Source organism: Microcaecilia unicolor, chromosome 3, assembly GCF_901765095.1.
Source record: "Microcaecilia unicolor chromosome 3, aMicUni1.1, whole genome shotgun sequence".
In the NCBI taxonomy this organism is placed as follows: domain Eukaryota; kingdom Metazoa; phylum Chordata; class Amphibia; order Gymnophiona; family Siphonopidae; genus Microcaecilia; species Microcaecilia unicolor.
Window position 1 is genome coordinate 246,496,964 of NC_044033.1, and position 19,467 is coordinate 246,516,430.

Consider the following 19,467-nt stretch of genomic DNA (forward strand, 5'->3'; position numbering starts at 1 on the left):
AACATAAACATGCACAACCTGCTGGCCAAACACTTCAAGATATAATTAATGCAGTTTTACAGGCTTAAAACCCACTGTTTTGTCACATTATTCAAATGTGCATTCCGAGTGATGCACAACCATTTTCCTAGCAATGCACAGAAAGGATCGCTTACCTTTATGATTAAATTTTTATGGGTTGTCAGGAGCTGCTGGTATTGACATTTCCTTCCCATTAGCGATTGTCTGTTCTGCGCATGCTCGAGTGACCAATTGGCTTCCCTCCCTGCATACCTCGCTATTTCCAACTCGGTAAAGCGATTGGTGCTTTCTGGGACTTTGATGTATCTGCCCCTGGATGGTATCTCCACCCCCCTTCTTCGAATGGGTGACCAATCAGTTGGATGTGGGAGGGGCGCTTGATGTGGTATACTTGGATTTCAGCAAAGCCTTTGACACGGTTCTGCACAGGTGACTGAAATAAATTGAGTGCTCTCGGTGTGGGACCTAGAGTAATAGATTGGGTAAAAAAATTGGTTGAATGGTAGGAGACAGAGGGTGGTGGTAAATGGAGCTTGCGCTGAAGAAAAGGATGTCGTCAGTGGAGTACCGCAGGGATCGGTCCTGGGGCCGGCTCTTTTTAATGTCTTTGTGAGCGATATTGCGGAAAGGGTGTCTGGTAAGGTTTGTCTCTTTGCGGATGATACTAAACTGTGCAACAGGGTGGACACCCTGGAGGGTGTGAATGACATGAGGAAGGACCTAGCGAAGCTAGAGGAATGGACCAATATTTGGCAACTAAGGTTTAATCCCAAAAAATTCAGGGTCATGCACTTGGGTCGCAAAACTCTGAGGGACTGGTACAGTACAGGGGGTGAAGTGCTTCAGTGTGCGAAGGAAGAGCGGGACTTGGGGGTGATTGTGTCTGACGACCTTAAAGCTTTCAAACAGGTAGAAAAAGCGACGGCCAAAGCCAGAAGGATGCTTGGGTGCATAAAGAGAGGCATGACCAGCAGGAAAAAGGAGGTGATAGTGCCGTTGTATAAGTCTCTCTCTGGTGAGGCCTCATTTGGAGTACTGCATGCAGTTCTGGAGACCGCACCTAAGGAAAGATATAAACAGGATGGAGTCGGTCCAGAGGGCGGCTACGAAATTAGTAAGCGGTCTTGAATGCAAAAATTATAAGGACAGGCTTATGAACCTCAACATGTATACACAGGGAGAGAGGAGACATGATAGAAACGTTTAAATATCTCAAACGCATTTATGTACAGGAAGAGAGCCTTTTTCAAATGAAGGAGAGCTCTGGAATGAGGGGGCATACGACAAAGTTAAGAAGGAACAGGCTTAGGAGTAACCTAAGGAAGTATTATTTCACAGAAAAGGTGGTGGAGGCATGGAATGGCCTCCCGGTGGAGGTGGTGGAGTCGAGGACTGTTCCAGAATTTAAAAAGGCATAGGATAAGCATGTGGGATCGCTTAGGAACAGGAATAATTAGGGGTTACAGAGGATGGGCAGACTGGATGGGTCATATGGCCTTTATCTGCCGTCATCTATATAAATAAAATCCCCCCTCAGACGTTCTGAAGCTCACTCCATCTGTCCTGAACTCCTGTCCTCCTGGTAAGCTAGGCTATTTGGACTACTCACCCTCAGTCTCAGCCACGCCCATCTGCCCCGTAGGCCACGCCCCATCTGCACATAAAAAGCACCGTCAACATTCTAAAGCACACTCTGAGGCTTCAACAGTTCGTATGTTCGAAGCTCTGTAACCATTTTTAAGCACACTACATCTCTGCCCCGCCCTGACCTATCAGAGAAGGGAGGAGTGTCACAGCTGCACCGCTCTGACCTATCAAAGGGAACTGAAACAGGAAAAGGGAGGAGCGTCACACCGAATGACGGACCTATCAGAGGGAAGTCAAATAGAAGGGAGGAGCGTCAGAGGCAAGGGGACGACCGTATCTAGGTTTCATAAGTTTCCTTGCTTTCTTTTCAGTGTATTGCAGCTGCAGCCACTTAGGTCAGTCTAGCAAGCCTGTCAGCTACTGAATACAGAAAGGAAAAGATAGCATGTGGGAACTTGCTCCATTTTGTTCTCTGGAATGCAGTGATTATTATACAAATGGTCTTGCTTTCATTATTTTGGTAGGGGCTGCCTTCATGACTGTCCACAGTCCCACCAGTCCTGACACCTGACAGGGGGGACAGGGAAGGACACTCACTGTCTCACATACGCACTCGCACACACTCATTCTCACATACACACACGCTCTCTCACAGACACACTCACACCCACTCTCTGTCACACACACACACACTTGCACATTCTCACTCTCACAGACACTCTCTCAAACATACAAACCTTCCTAGCGCCCGTTTCATTTCAGCCAGAAACGGGCCTTTTTTACTAGTGTTTCTATGTTTCTAAGTATATGACTTTTCATAAAGCCTTGAAAACCTGGCTTTTTAAGCAAAGTTTTGGTAGTGTTTAGTACTATGGTAGACTAATACTGAATATTGTTTTATTTATTTAGATTTTGCTCACATCTTTTTCAGTAGTAGCTCAAGGTGAGTTACATTTTATTGTACTTGAGTGCATTTAAATTATAAACTGTTAATTTTTCACAGAAGAAAAGGTTCCCTTATTACTCATTCAGTAATGACTGTATGTTTAACCTATTTAGTAATGACAAAAAGTTGAGCACTTTGCTAACACCCGATGGTGGCCAGACCCGTTTCAATGTAACGGCTTCTTCAGGGGCTGTGCATCGATGTGTGGAAATTTTTCAAAGGATGGTGTCATTCATTTCATTGATTACATTTTATCCTATTCGCTGGTTGTTCTAGTTGATTTTTTTTGGAGCCCAAATGCTACAAACACAACCACGTAACGAAGAAAAGTTGCATTCAAGGCACCAGTGGGAAAGCACCTCGTCACAGACTGATGACAAAGTAGCAGAAAACGTTCAAATCAACTTGGGTTAAAAATGTTAAAGACTGGTTTTGACCACTTCTTTTCACAATTTTCTACATGGCAGTTGCTGGCGTTGACGTAATTTGAAACCTACTGATCACTTCTCAAAATTTGTGGATGGCATCGGGGCACAAGTTAGACAAAAAAAAAAAAAAAAAAAAAAAGAGTGCATAATTTGTAAGTATTTTTGTATTATGAATAGCTCACAGTTGGTCAATCCATTTTTAACCACTTGTCCCACAAAATAAAAAGCAGAAACCTTTCCCCCTCATCCACTATGTTAAGAACAAATGAAATCCAATTCTGTAATCTAGGACTCCTATTATGCCTGTCTGTGTCCCGATTATTCATGTCCCCTTGTCTACAGTTTAGTTATACATTGTAAACAACTTCAATATATATATTTTTTGATTGGAGGTATATCAGAAACATATGATGCTTGAAAGACATGACAACTCTGCTCCCAAACTCTGCAATCAAAATCCTCATTTCTTGGGGTGCCTTTGTGCTACAGCACAGATCCCTCCCTCCCCCCCTCCAAAAAAATATTTTCTTCTTTGCACTACAGTAGTGGCAGAGAATGCTCTTCAGGATAGCGAGGCTGCCACCATCATGGATGCTATTTACATGGAGAATGGCATATTTTAATTTCATATTTATGATCTTGGTATACGGGAAATCATACTCCAAGTCTGACATTTACTGCAACAAGTCATACCTACACTATGTCTAAGCCTTTCCTGTCACACTCCACAGCCTTGACATGGGGGGAGAGAGAAAGAAGAGGTTGGGCAGCCTCATGGCAGCTACGAAAATTAGGACTATTCTTGTATCTGCCTCTCACTGGAATCGATATTTCAAAGTCCTTCATGGCTGTTTCTCCTTAACTATGTCATCTGGGTTTCTGGTACTAGATTATTTTATGCATTGAGTCCCATACAACCATGTACCATGGTCCTAATAAGTATCTGCAGCCAGAATGTTATACCCTAAAAAGATTCTAATAGATGACCTGGGTCACCTTGTACTTTGTTGGCCCTTGTTGGAGGAGATCCAGCAACTAGAGATGATAAACCAATTCCAGCACTGTACTGAAGGATCTGTATATATCCATTACCCTGTTTCCAAACAAAGGAAATTCTTTTCTTAAGTCGTTCTCCAATTGTGTACTATTGTAAGCCAATCTTGCATCTTGGCGCTCTTTTCTTCAGAATCTCGTGTGCCAGGTACTGATCGGCCAACATTACCTACACTAGATCTGCAGACGATACCTACTGGACAGTCCTTGTGTTCATAAAGGCACATTCCAATTCCTGTAATAGACATCTACAAAAGCCACTGTTCTTTTGCTCTGAAATGTCAACAGTAGAGTCTTCTGATGATATGAGGAACTGTAGCAAACTTCCACGTAGCCCGTTGCTGCTATAAGTCCCAGGCCTGCTTCAGATCATGTAACGAATAGTATGGGTACAGACTGTTTCTGATCAATTTTTTGCTCATGTGGGTCTTTTGATGGGTCACAAGGTTTGACGAGTCACTGAAACATTTCTCGCATTCTGGACATTTGTACGGCCGCTCCCCCGTGTGGGTCCGTTGATGCCTAACTAAATGGGAGGACTGGTTGAAGCTCTTCTCACATTCAATGCACTTGTAGGGTCTCTCCCCAGTGTGAGTCCTGTGATGCTTCAGGTAGTTGGACTTTTCACTAAAGCTCTTGCCACATTCGGTACATTTATACGGTCGCTCCCCTGTATGGGTTCTCAAGTGCGTAATGAGACTCGATTGTTTAGTCAAGGTTTTCTCACATTGTTCACATTTATAAAGCCGTGCTCTCCCTTTAGGAGCTCTGGAAGTCTTTGGATTTTCGGCATTTTCATGTTGCTTGCCCACATTTTCATTGTGGGTCCTTGGATTGACTGCAGGATCGACAGGTTTGCCCGAAGTACTCTGACAGTCTGAGAATTTATCCAAGGCCTTTCTAGAAGGGTTGATTTGTTTCCTTTTGGACCTGGATTGTCCTTCACACACACCTCGTTGACTGGGATCATTCTGATCGAGCTCCACAGCTGCTTTGGTTAACTGCATTCCGAGAGGTCTTTCAGCATCAGTCTCCATTCTGCTACCACACAGAGGTTCACCATCTATTCGGGAATTTGGGAAAAGCAATGGAAATCATTTTCAGCAATCACAGCATAAACTGAGCAAAAAAAAAAGTCAGACTTCAAGAGAACACACTCATGAGTTTCAGTCTTGCAGTAGAGTCAAGTTTCAATCAGATTTATGTATGTCTCACCTTTCATACAATTACCAAATTACAATAAAACATACGATTAAAAAAACATTTTATAAATTAGAGACAAAACACATAAAGTAAACAATGAATTCTTTCAAAAAGGCAGTAAATAAATCCTAATACATCAATAACATAAAACAAAATATTAAGCACTATCATAACATATGTTATTTATTTATTTGAGAGTTTTAATGCTTAACTTTTTTTTATTTTAAGTTTATTAATGTTTTAATGCTTAAGTACGTTTTCTTTGTAACCTGCCCTGAGCATATTTTGGAAAGATGGGCTAAATATTGAAATAAATATACGAACCATGAGATAGCAAAATGTATCCCTTAAACAGCCGCTGGACAGAGACATTGATCAACAGTGTAAATATTATCTAAAAGCCCATTCAAAGAGGAAAGTCTAACTTCTTTCTAAAAACCTTCTCGCAATGGAGGCACCGAGTATATACCAGCCCTGTGCACTGAATAAGCATGGGGGAAAGTTCTAACCTTTAAGGCCTCCACACCTAATGGAAGACAGAATAATTCCTGCCAAGATGAGCATAATGTGTATGAAGGTTTGTAATGCAAAAATCAAAACTATCCATTCAAGATTAAAACTGTGGGTGACATAACTAAATATGAAACATGAACTCAAACCAAATTTGAAGCCTCACAGGTAACTAGTGAAAACTACAATTTCTCAATCCGTGTATCACCCCTACAGTATGCCATCCTCATCTAATTCTTAGGCTGACAGAATTTATCAAGAATCCAATAAAAGAACAGAGTTTCCTCTAGACCAAAAGGATACCTAGAAGATGGACAGTAACCAAGTGTCTGCAATCTGTTGCTCCCCTGGCACCCAAACTACCCTGCTTATGCATTGGAAGCCTTCTATTGATAAAGATTACAACTTGTCAAGAAAGTTACCATCTATCTATCTGTAATACGTATTAATAAAACTTTCTTCTGATGTAGTAAAGCATGCATTCTGCAAATTTCTCTCGCCCTTTCATACTGGCTCTTCCCTATTGAACACATTCATTTCTCACCCTCTGTTTCTTTCTCACATGCCCTCCTACCCAACCTTCACCCAGTTTCTCTCATGCCCCTTTCACCAGCCTTCACCTTGATTCTCCATACTGGTCTTCATCTGCTGTCATTTACTATGTGCATACTATCAGTCCGAAAAGCCACTAGTGTCCACTCAGGGAAACTAAGCTTGCATTAGTGTGCTTAATTATCCCCCTGTGATCTTTACGTGATGGGTAATTTTGTGTCACCATGAGCAGCGTCCTGTTAGAGATTCTTTCTCAAAGCACCTCTATTTTCAAGATCATATCATCATTACGACCGAGTTGTTTTGTTCTGCATTACTTCTGAGTTGCAGTACATTGAATCTACAGTTGGTTGTGACCCCTGAAGCCGACAGTGCTTTTCCCCACCATGTCGGGTCATTGTTACAATGTGGTGCTAAATTAAAACTCTTTCTGCTCTACACTTCGACTAGAAGGTTCTTTTTGCTTCACCACTCTTTCTCTCCTTTGCATGTGTTTTGCCCGTGGATTTCTTTTCCTGTTTGGATCATTTTATGAAACTTTTTCCATATGTAAACCTGTGTGGTCACACACGCACAAGTAAAAAGCACAGGAATGAAGCGTGTGCCTATGTTCATAAAGCCTGCGTTGAGGGGATCTCCAGGAGTGGAGCAGAGGCAGAGTTGCGATTTCACAAAATATGGAGGTGCGTGCTTACAGTATATGGTAAAATTATGTATCATACCTAATTTTCTTTCCATTAATCATAGCCGATCAATCCATAGACTGGTGGGTTGTGTCATCCCAGCAGGTGGAGATAGAGAGTAATCCTTTTGCCTCCCTATATGTGGTCATGTGCTGCCGGAAACTCCTCAGTATGTTGATATCAAAGCTCCATCTGCAGGATCAGCACTTAGAGAATTACACCCACAAGGGACAATCTGCCCAGCTCACCACCGCCGAAATGGGGGAGGCGAATCAACCCAGCATCCCCTCACAAGTGGGGGAGGGGAATCCATCCAGCTCACCCGCGGAGCGGGGGAGGGACACCACACCCGCCGATGCGGGGGGATCTGGCTGCAACCGCAACCGCAACCGCGGGAGGAGCTGACTGACCCTAACACCGCCGAAGCGGGAGGGGTACAAAGCTGCCCTACAGCTGCACGAAGCGGGAGGGAGCGCCGGCAGAATTTAGGTCTCAATCCAGCCCCGTAAAACGGAAGGGAGAGGAATGCAGCAGCTCACTGTAACACAAAATCATCTCAACTCCTGAAGAATCCAATTGAAAAAACTTGAACACGAAGTCCTCCTGAACAGGAACTGAAGACTAAACTTGAACCTGAAATGCAACCAGAATATAAACAGTACAGATATCTGGGAGGGGCTATGGATTGATCAGCTATGATTAATGGAAAGAAAATTATCAGGTATGATACATAATTTTACCTTCCATATCATCATGCCGATCAATCCATAGACTGGTGGGATGTACCGAAGCAGTACTCACCCAGGGCGGGACATAGAAATCCCTGACCTCAACACTGAAGCTCCAAACCGGGCCTCCGCCCGAGCAGCCACAGTCAAGTGGTAATGTCTGGAGAAGGTATGAGCCGATGCCCAAGTTGCCGCCTACAAATCTCTTCCAAGGAGACGGACCTGGCCTCTGCCATCGAGGCTGCCTGTGCTCTAGTGGAGTGAGCCTTCAGCTGGATAGGCGGCACCTTCCCCGCGGCCACATAAGCCGCTGCAATGGTTTCCTTGACCCATCGTGCCACTGTAGGCTTGGCAGCCTGCAGACCCGGACCTGCGAACAGCACAAACAGATGATCCGACTTCCGGGATCATTGGTCACTTCCAAGTATCTGATGATGACTCGTCTCACATCTAGATATTTGAGAGCAGAGTACTCCTCTTGGTAGTCCTCCCTACGAAAGGAGGGTAGACAGAGCTGCTGATTCACATGGAAGCAAGAAACAATGTTGGGCATGAAGGAAGGCACTGTGCGAATAGACACTCCTGCCTCAGTGAACTGCAGAAAGGGCTCCCGACATGATAGCGCCTGGAGCTCGGAAACTCTTCTGGCTGAAGTGATAGCCACCAAAAAGACTGCTTTCAATGTCAGATCTTTCAGAGATGCCCTCGACAAGGGTTCACAAGGCGGCTTCTGCAAGGCTCTTAGCACCAGATTGAGATTCCACGCAGATACCACTGGGTGCAGAGGAGGGCGCAGGTAATTAACTCCCTTGAGAAAGCATACCACCTCTGGCTGCGAGGCGAGGGAAGCACCCTTCAGGTGACCCTGATGCAAGCAAGAGCCGCTACCTGGACCTTAAGGGAACTGAGCGACAGGCCTTTTTCCAGACCTTCTTGCAGAAACGCCAATACTACTACTGCTACTATTTAGCATTTCTATAGCGCTACAAGGCGTATGCAGTGCTGCAAAACATAGAAGAAAGACAGTCCCTGCTCAAAGAGCTTACAATCTAATAGACAAAAAATAAATAAAGTAAGCAAATCAAATCAATAAATGTGAACGGGAAGGAAGAGAGGCGGGTAGGTGGAGGCGAGTGGTTACAAGTGGTTACGAGTCAAAAGCAATGTTAAAGAGGTGGGCTTTCAGTCTAGATTTAAAGGTGGCCAAGGATGGGGCAAGACGTAGGGGCTCAGGAAGTTTATTCCAGGCGTAGGGTGCAGCGAGACAGAAGGCGCGAAGTCTGGAGTTGGCAGTAGTGGAGAAGGGAACAGATAAGAAGGATTTATCCATGGAGCGGAGTGCACGGGAAGGGGTGTAGGGAAGGACGAGTGTGGAGAGATACTGGGGAGCAGCAGAGTGAATACATATATAGGTTAGTAGAAGAAGTTTGAACAGGATGCGAAAACGGATAGGGAGCCAGTGAAGGGTCTTGAGGAGAGGGGTAGTATGAGTAAAGCGACCCTGGCGGAAGATGAGACGGGCAGCAGAGTTTTGAACCGACTGGAGAGGGGAGAGGTGACTAAGTGGGAGGCCAGCAAGAAGCAGCAGATGCAGTAGTCTAAACGAGAGGTGACAAGGGTGTGGATGAGGGTTTTGGTAGAGTGCTCGGAAAGAAAGGGGCGGATTTTACGGATGTTGTAAAGAAAGAAACGACAGGTCTTGGCAATCTGCTGGATATGAGCAGAGAAGGAGAGAGAAGAGTCAAAGATGACCCCAAGGTTTCGAGCTGAGGAGACAGGGAGAATGAGAGAGCCATCAACAGAAATAGAAAACGGGGGGGGGGGGGGGGGGGGGGGGGGGGGAGGGGGGGGGGAAATGAGAAGCTCGGTTTTGGTCATATTTAATTTCAGGTGGCGTTGAGACATCCAGACAGCAATGTCAGACAAGCACGCTGAAACTTTGGTTTGGATGCAAGGTGAGATATCAGGGGTAGAAAGGTAGATTTGCGAGTCATCAGCATAGAGATGGTAGGAAAAGCCATGGGATGAGATTAATGAACAAAGGGAAGAAGTGTAGATAGAAAAGAGGAGGGGACCAAGAACAGAACCCTGAGGTACGCCGACAGGCAGAGGGATAGAAGTAGAAGAGGATCCACCAGAGTGAACACTAAAGGTGCGGAGGGAGAGGTAGGAAGAAATTGGAGCAGTGAAGGGAGAAAGTGAGCCTGCCTCACACCACGATGCAAAGGTACGCCAAACCCTGGCGTAAGCAGTAGAAGTAGAGCGCTTCCTCGCTCTCAGCATAGTGGCGATGACCTTGTCTGAGAAGCCCTTCTTCCTCAGACGCTGCGCTCAATAGCCAGGCCGGAGGACCAAAGGTGGAGGGATCCTCCATTACCACGGAACCCTGATGCAACAGGCCCCGCTCCGCTGGCAGCTGCAGAGGGCCGTCCACTGAGAGCCTGATCAAGTCTGCATACTAGGGACGTCTGGGCCAATCCGGACTCACCAGGATTATCTGGCCCGGATGCTTGCCACCCGGCCTAGCACCCTGCCCAACATGGGCCAAGGCGGGAACACATAGAGAAGCTCCTGTGTCGGTCACTGTTGGAGAAGAGCATCTACTCCCAGAGATCGAGGGTCCCGTCCTCTGCTGAATAAGCACGGCACTTGGCAATTGGCTGATGACGCAATCAGATCTAGGCTCGGCTGGCCCCAGCGCTTCGTGATGTCCAAGAAGGCCTGCGCAGTATTCATGACTCCCGCAATGTGGGCCGCCGACAGCTGTTCCAGGTTTGCTTCCGCCCACAGGCATAGCTTCATGGCCTCCTTGGCTAGAGGGGCGCTCATGGTACCTCCCTGGCGATTGACATAGGCCACAGCCGTGGCATCGTCCGACCGGACCTGTACTGGCTTCAGCGCCAGGACCGGGAGAAACTCCAAAGGCGCCAACCGAATGGCTCTGAGTTCTAGGAGGCTGATAGACCACTTTGCCTCTGCAGGGGACCAGAGCCCCTGCGCTGTCCTTCCCAAGTAGTGGGCTCCCCAGCCCGTCAAAGAGGCGTCCGTCGAGACGACAACCCACTCCGGGGTCATAAGAGGCATTCCTGCGGACAGCTTGTCTGGCCTCAGTCACCAGCTCGCGCCTTGCGCACCGCCGGATCCAAGGGAAGGTGCACAGCATAATCCTCCGAAGCTGGAGTACATCGCTGCAGCAGAGAGAGCTGTATAGGTCTCATATGGGCCCTGGCCCAGGGCACTACTTCCATCATGGCCGTCATAGAGCCCAACAGCTGCACATAGTCCCAAGCCCGAAGAGGAGAGGCTGCTAGGAACTTGTCCACATGAGTCTGAAGCTTGACAATCCGATTGTCTGGCAGGAACACTCTGCCCACTTGGGAGTCGAATCGAACTCCCAGATACTCCAGGGACTGAGTCGGGCGCAGCTGGCTTTCCTCCCAGTTGATGATCCACCCCAGGGAGCTCAAAAGAGCAATCACCCGGTCTGAAGCTCTGCCGCACTCTGCATAAGAGGGGCTCGGATCAACCAGTCATCCAGATAAGGATGGACTTGTACTCCTTTCTTGTGAAGGAAGGCCGCGATGACCACCATTACTTTGGAGAAGGTCCGCAGAGCAGTAGCCAACCCGAACGGGAGGGTTTGAACTGGAAGTGTCGGCTCAGAACTGCAAAACGCAGAAAGCATTGATGAGGAGGCCAGATGGGAATATGCAAGTAAGCTTCCTTGATGTCCAAGGATGCCAGGAACTCCCCTGCCTGCACTGCCGCTATAACAGAGCGAAGGGTCTCCATCTGGAGGTGCCGAACTTACAAGGCCCGATTGACTCCTTTGAGGTCGAGGATAGGCCGGACAGAACCTCCTTTCTTTGGTACCTCAAAGTAAATGGAGTAACGTCCCTTGCCAAGCTGATCTGCTGGCACCGGAACGACTGCACCCAGGTGGATCAGATTGTCCAAAGTCTGCTGCACTGCCACAGCTTTGACCGGAGACTTGCAGGGAGAGTGCACAAACCGTCTCTTAAGGGTCGGCAGAACTCTAGCTTGTAGCTGTCTCTGATGACTTCCAGCACCCAAGCGACTGAAGTTACCCTGGTCCACTCGCCCAGAAACGAGGATATGCGTCCTCCAATCTGCTCTGGGCCATGGACCAGCGCCCCGTCATTGGGTACGAGCCCTGGGGGAGGACCGGAGGAGGCACCTCCGGGACGGCGGTCTCTGCGAAAGGAATGCTGCTTGGGGGAGAAGTTCCTTATGAAGGAAAAGGGCCCGACTTGCCCGGGCGATACGACGGGCTTCCTGAAACCGTCCTTTGGAGGAACCGGGACGTGCACCACTGGCCCGAGCCCTGACCTCCGGTAACCTCTTGCCCTTAGACGTGCCGAGATCGGTCACAATCTTGTCCAGCTCGACCCCAAAGAGCAGATTGCCTTTAAAAGGCAACTTAGCCAGGCGAGACTTAGAGGCGTGGTCAACAGACCAATGCTTTAGCCAAAGCCACCGCCGTGCAGAGACTGTCTGAGCCATACCTTTAGCCGAGGCTCTCAAGACATCTTACAGCAAGTCTGCCAAGTAGGCCAAGCCCTCAAGGAAGGATCCGAGGGGTAAGCCCGCTGCACCAGCGTCAGGCACGCCCTGGCCACATAGGAGCCGCAAATTGAGGCCTACAAACTTAAAGCAGCCGCCTCGAAGGACGACTTTAAAGCCGCCTCCAATCTCCTGTCTTGGGCGTCCTTTAAGGCCGTGCCACCTTCCACCGGCAACGCCGTTTTCTTAGTCACCGCAGTGATTAAAGAATCCACGGTAGGCCCAAGAAAGGCCTCCCGTTCACCTTCAGGCAGAGGATAGAGGCGGGACAAAGCCCTAGCCACTTTAAGGCTCGCTTCTGGGAAATCCCAATGAGCCAAAATCAAGGTGTGCATGGCTTCATGCACGTGGAAGGTTCTAGGCGGGCGCTTTGTCCCCAGCATAATGGCAGAGCCACAGAGGCTGAGGGAGAGACGTCCTCCGGAGAGGAAATCTTCAAAAGGCGCATGGCCTGCACAAACAGGTTGGGCAAATCCTCTGAGCGAAAGATCTGTGCTGCAGAGGGGTCATCCGCTCCATCCGAGCGGGAATCCATCTCCTCCAAGGAATCCCCAAAGGACCGTTGGGAGAACTCAGATACGCTGCCCTCATCTACATCAGAGGAGACAGAGTCCTCTAGGGCCTGGAAGTCCACCCGAGGGCGTTTGCTTCCGGAGGCCTCAACCCCTTGATCAGAGGGGGGAGCCGGGGCAGCGTTTAGCATAAGAAAAGCCTGATGCAGCAGCAAAATGAACTCAGGGGAGAACCCCCTAGACTGTGCACTTCGCTGCCTGGGCCACGGCCCTAGACGCACCCTCAACCAGCGCTCGCAAGAGCGGGGGGGGGGGAAACATGCTGCGTATCCAAAATGGCGTCCGGCGCGAAACTCCGAGAAGGAGCCGCGCGGAAAGAACGGCACTTAACTTTCGCCGCTTTCTTGCCGTCGCCCGAATCAAGGGCGACCATAGCATTAACGTCTCCACCTCGAGGGCGGCCCAAGCTGTCCAAGCAGAGTGGCCGGTCAAAATGGGGGGGGGGGGGGGGGCGCGAGCAGCGGGGGATGGGCGCTTATGGCCGGAAAAAAACCGCCGCACCGGAGGAAGAACCGGGACACTGACCGGACTCCAAACTGATGCCCAAACAAAGGCAAGTCAGGCTTTGAAACCCCCGCATCCCCGCTAGACGCACACAGCGGTCCGGGAAGCGAATCTTCGCCCTCGCCCACCCACGCCATAAGCCACGTGGAGACCGAACGGGGAACCCCCTGCCTGCTATAAAAGGTAAAATTACCTGCTTCTCGCTCCGAGCTGTAACGAACTGGTGTCCCAGTGAGCAGCTGCAATAAACGCTGATATAAATGTTGAAATAAACGTCCTTAAAAATTTTTTTTTTTTTTTTTTTTAACGGAGCCAGCGGGAGGGGGGAGAAAAGGAGGGACCTGGCACCACCAGGTTTGCACTTGCTCAAGAAGAGCCCTCAACCCCAGGTACTCAACAAAACCTAAGAATTAGGCTTGGAGACCTAGCCAGAGCTGCTGCTGTGTGTGACCACCACCTGCTGAGATAGAGAACATACTGGGGAGTTTCCGGCACCACATGACCACATATAGGGAGGCAAAAGGATTGCTCTCTATCTCCACCTGCTGGTAGATGGACACAACCCACCAGTCTATGGATTGATTGGCTTGATGATATGGAAACCCACATTTACACCATGTTGTCGGCATTTGCACTCTCCCGGGGCTGCTTCTAGGTTCTTATTTTACAAAGGCAAACTGGGGCCTATGCTTAACAAAACAGGCTTCATCCCATTATTGTAAACCAGGGCCACAGTGCTACAGCTGCTGGTCAAAGATGCTATATATTCTAATGCCTGAGAAGGCCGGCTAAGCCATTAGGCGAGACTAGGCCGCTGCCTAGGGTGCTGGCAGCTCGGGGGCAGCAGACAGTAGCTGCTATCAAAGCAAAACAATTGTTTCTAGGAACCACAGAAATGCAAAGAATCATCAGCATGTACTTTTAACCCGCATTTTTACTGAATTTGTGAGGGATGAGCGTAGTTGTTGAGTTTAAAATCGGCAAAATCTCGGAGGGGGAGGGGCTGTAAAGTGGACGATTCCACAAATCGACTCGGGCTTCGTTCTTTTCTTTCCTCCATATTCATTCAGTGCACCCTTTCCTTCCCCCATGTCCCTTCGTCCACTCACTTTGGCTCTAGTCGTACCTCACCTTGATTATTTTAACCCTCTTCATGCCGGCGTCCCTCTTCAATCTTTTAAGCACCTTCAGCTCATTCAATCTGCACCAGGCAAGATGCTCTTCAATGCACACCGTCTTGACCATGTTATGCTTCTGTTTAAGCTCGAGTACTGGATTGTTACTACACGCATCACTTTTAAAACTTCTCGGTTTAGTTTACAAATCACGCTCGCCCTCTGCTCCTGGCTCTCTCAAACTTCTCATCCCTTCCCCTCCCCCTCAATTTTCTCTCTATGGTCTTATAAACCGCATTGAAGCCTAGTACAGGTCATATGACAATATATCAAGTGGAAATAAATAAATCTGGTTTGACTAGGAAACCCACTACACTTGCGCTGGTTCCGATGCATGGTTTATTGTTATTTACAAAAAAGTCAGGCTGAGAGAGTTAGAGGCACGTGGTGTCTTGGGAGTGTATTGGGGGAGGGGGAGGGGAGGGAAGAAGAGGCAGAGCTCTTTGGTGACTTTGCCGAGAGGGGGCACGGAAGGAGAAGGCAGATGCACAGCTCTTTGGGGAGGCCTTGCCACACATATCTCCAGTGGTGACGACACAGTCTGCGAATACAGTGATTCACTCTCACCTGTGTGAGGCCCACTGGTGCTCTCTCCCTTTCAAACTCCTCTGGGTCGCTGTAATGCGCTCTTCCTTCAATACCCACAGCGAGAGATCTGGATCAAACACCCGGTTATCTGCTTGCAAGAAACATAGACAAGTTCAAACATTGGGGGGGGGGGGGGGGGGGGGGGGGAGGGGAATGTAAGTTTTCTATTGTTTAGTCTTGTTCATTAATCTCTCTCTTTTCCTCTGATGGCTCAGAAATGGTCATTTTTATATTTTTCCTGTTAGTCATGGTTTACAACAGAGAGGTTTGCAGTGGGAGTGTTTTGGGTCGGTGTTATGTGTGTACACATGTTTGTTGGAAAGATGTGTTATTTGTGGACGTGAAGTGCGTAGGTATGCTATGTTATGTTTTATATACCACACGTATTATCCATAGTGGACTTCTAGGCAGTTATGATTTCAAATTAAAAAAAAGAAAACATGGAAAAGAAAATAAGATGATACCTTTTTTTATTGGACTAACTTAATAAATTTTTGATTAGCTTTCGAAGGTAGCCCTTCTTCGTCAGATCAGAAATAAACAAATGTTGATAAGTAACAGCATATATAAGTGAAACATCAAAGTATTTCAGTGACAGTCTGAAAGGATGAGGGAGGGGTGGGCTAGGAGAGAAACAGCGAGGATGAGGGACAGGGAGATATGCATGGTGATCAGAGGGGGACAGATCAGTGGAATTTCATGGTTTATAATGGGCTAGAAAACCCAGATCTTTGTCAAGTCCTGTCTGGTGGGTGTCAAAATATTTAATCATTTTGACTTCAAAGGTCTTGCGTTCCTGTATTAATAAAGTTTATTCCTTAAAAAAAACAAAAAGGAAAGAAAAGATGAAACTGTGATTGGTCCAACAGACCCATGTGACTGTTTATTAACACCTCTCATTATGGTGTGTCTAGTGTATAAATCTGTGGTCAATAAGATGGTGGACCACTGTGTAACTCTTAAGATGCCTGCCTTTTTTTTCTGTGGAGCAGAGTTTGTCCAACTTTTGTAAAACAGCAAGGTAAGGTCAGACAGTATTCCAATAATCTTATCTTAATATTCTACTTGTAAGCACAGTAACAGGGAGGGGTGAAGAAGGAGGTTAAGCCCTAGGACTATTCTGTGCAAAGATTTATGGTTGGAGGTCATGAGACTGGTTTTGCTGGAACAAGTAAATCAAATGTTATGTTTAGATAAGGGGACCATCAACTGAGATAGCATACTGAGAATCGTCACACACAGTTAGAAAATGGTATAAAAGGAATAGTCTATCACTACATAACCAGGAATCTTGCTAGCACTGTGTTTTGTTCCAGGCTGGTAAATTCCTCCACAGGAACATAGAAAGGAAAAAAAAATATTTGTATGTACTATTTATGAATTGTAATTGGCAAACGCAGAAATTTGATGTCTATTTTCCTTTGTAATAAATAAGCTTCTATAATAAATTTATGATTGGCTAATGGTGTATCTCTTCCTGTGTTCTTTAATCCAAATTATTTTATCCAGAGAATAAATGTCTGAAAGTTTAGCCTTGCATCTTAAACCTGTCTGATAAGGGGACATAGGTATAAGGCTAAACCCTGCCAAGGAGCTTTTTCTCCAAGCAAGGAGAACTTCTCTAAGGCCAAAATGTAGTCCCTTCCCAAAGGGCAGCCAGAGAGACATTTTATTTGCTTATGCTAAAATTTACACTGGGATAAAAGAATTTTATTGTAATCATTTATTTACTCTAATAAATTTTAGCATTATTATAAAAGAGAAAAAATATACTCTGGAGTGCGTTTCCTTTGCCGGAAGGGCTTTCTGATCCCTCCGAAGTTTTTAGTTCCCCTCAGAGGCAAGGGGGTGCTTTACACTAGAATCACTACGAACTCACACTTCACATCCTCTACTGAGCTGCAATGAGTGTCCATCTTCAACTCAGTTCAGACTCCTTTCCCTTTCTCCCATTCAGCCCAAGCCAACTCCCCACTTACTGGCAAGGTGATCGCTGCTGCTCTCTCTCTGTCCTACGTAGTTGTTCTCCCAGCAGCAGGGCGGCTCCTCTTCTTTCTTAATCCAAAGTAAGACATCGGGTCGGACAGTGGGACTGCCTGGTACCAAAGCAACAGGGTGACATGACCTTCAAAAACAGTGAATGTGGAGGATTGTTCGCACCAAGTCAGGGTCCTCCACTACGTGCAAACTAAAAGCATTTCTATTTACTTAGATCGGTCATCGTTCACACTCCACCGCTGTCAGCCCAGTCCTCGGAGCATACCAAGCCAGTCTGGTTTTCAAGATACCCACAATGAATATGCACAAGCTAAATCTGCATTCAAAGGAGGCACTGCATGCAACTTTATCTCCTGCATATTCCTTGTGGGTATCCTGAAAAAGCTGAATGGCTGAGAACCCCTGACGTAGGGTATCATCCCTGGATTTCCAGAGGGCCTGGTTATTACTGAGAACTCGATTATAGCGACAACATTATGGCTCTTATTTTAACAGCTCGAGTCATGTTTTAGACATTCGCATTGAAAGGATGTCCAAATCCCGATCAGCTATATGGTAAGCCGTATTGTAGAAAATCTTTAGCCTCATATCTCTGTTAGTTGAATGTTCTAATGCTTATTAGGTGCATCATAAGTATTATGCTAACTTTGTATTATATCTCTCGTATTTGAATGCTAATGCTGTTAAATGTTAAACGGAAGTTCTATTATTAGGTTTCAATTTCCTGTTTTCTAGTTGACCTCATTTGTTGTATTTATGCTTATTCTTGGTTATTTTTTTACTATTGTTATGCTGTTAACAAAATTGTAAGTTTATGTTAAACTGATCCTGCTGTACACCGCCTTCGGTGAATCTCTTCATAAAGGTGGTTAATAAATCCCAAAAAAATCAAATCAATCCATGATATGGACCTCTAAAACAGAGTATGTCCTTATGGCAAGGGGGGGAGGTGAGGGCATATTTTGGGTGGGAATTCGGAGTTGGACATCCATAATTTGGACCCTCCCGTTTCAGAAGGGGGTACCTAAGTCCAAAAATCTGTCATTGGTATTTAAACCTGGTACTTGGCAAGCTCTGAGCAGTTGTCCACTGGAGGGATTAAGGCGTGTCAACTCTTTATTCCTTCAAGTATTTGCTATCCCCCTCCCTCTCCCCAATGTAAATCTGGCTAGGGATACCAGGCTTAATGACAGTTTCAGCTTCTTAATAAATCTCCATGCAGAGTTGAGGGGGTAGCCTAATGGTGAATGCAGTGGGCTGAGAACCAAGGGACTCGGGTTCAAATCCCACGTCAGGTTTTTTTTTTTTTTAATTGTGAGCCCTCCAGGGACAGAAAATACCTAAATGTACCCGAATGTTTAAGAAAGCTGCAAGCCTATTCAAGCAGTGTACATAGGTATTTTTCTGTCCCTGGAAGGCTCACAGTTTATAAAAAGTAAAATAGCTGGGATTTGAACCTGGGTCCCCTGCTCTAAACAGAAGGCTATTGTATAACACGGATGTTCTTAGCTGCCACATACTTTGGACGTTTCAGTTTGTAAAACAGGATTTCCATGCCGGACGTTACCAGCAGACATATGTCCATTTCTCAGGTATTTTACAGCAGATCCTTTTGTAACATACTTCAGAAACGGATGTCCATGTGTGACATACCGACTTGAACATCCTTTCCAAAATGTCGTTTCATAAATCTGAATACAAATTTTAAGAAAGTAATTCACTCCCTGACTGACCTCCCTTCTGTGCAATTTCTTAAGTACATAAGTAATGCCACACTGGAAAAAGACCAAGGGTCCATCAAGCCCAGCATCCTGTCCACGACAGCGGCCAATCCAGGCTAAGGGCACCTGGCAAGCTTCCCAAACGTACAAGCATTCTATACATGTTATTCCTGGAATTGTGGATTTTTCCCAAGTCCATTTAGTAGTGGTTTATGGACTTGTCCTTTAGGAAACCGTCTAACCCCTTTTTAAACTCTGCCAAGCTAACCGCTTCACCACGTTCTCCGGCAACGAATTCCAGAGTTTAATTATGCATTGGGTGAAGAAAAATTTTCTCCAATTTATTTTAAATTTACTACACTGAAGTTTCATCGCATGCCCCCTAGTCCTAGTATTTTGGAAAACGTGAACAGACACTTCACATCCACCTGTTCCACTCCACTCATTATTTTATATACCTCTATCATGTCTCCCCTCAGCCGTCTCTTCTCCAAGCTGAAAAGCCCTAGCCTCCTTAGTCTTTCTTCATAGGGAATTGTCCCATCCCCGCTATCATTTTAGTCACCCTTCGCTGCACCTTTTCCAATTCTACTATATCTTTCTGAGATGCGGCG

The 19,467-nt window shown here is 46.5% G+C and overlaps 1 protein-coding gene across 4 annotated transcripts in view; it reads right to left on the bottom strand.

Moving 5' to 3' along the window:
• Positions 1-4,116: 4,116 nt before the first annotated feature.
• Positions 4,117-19,467, bottom strand: part of LOC115466416 (zinc finger protein 84-like) — a 65,714-nt gene continuing 50,363 nt past the window's right edge. For all 4 annotated transcript variants that reach the window (XM_030197624.1, XM_030197623.1, XM_030197625.1 and 1 more), the window contains exon 6: positions 4,117-5,098. In XM_030197624.1, coding sequence (XP_030053484.1) covers positions 4,380-5,098 — 719 coding nt within the window. In that variant the 3' untranslated portion in view covers positions 4,117-4,379. The remainder of the gene's footprint in view (positions 5,099-19,467) is intronic.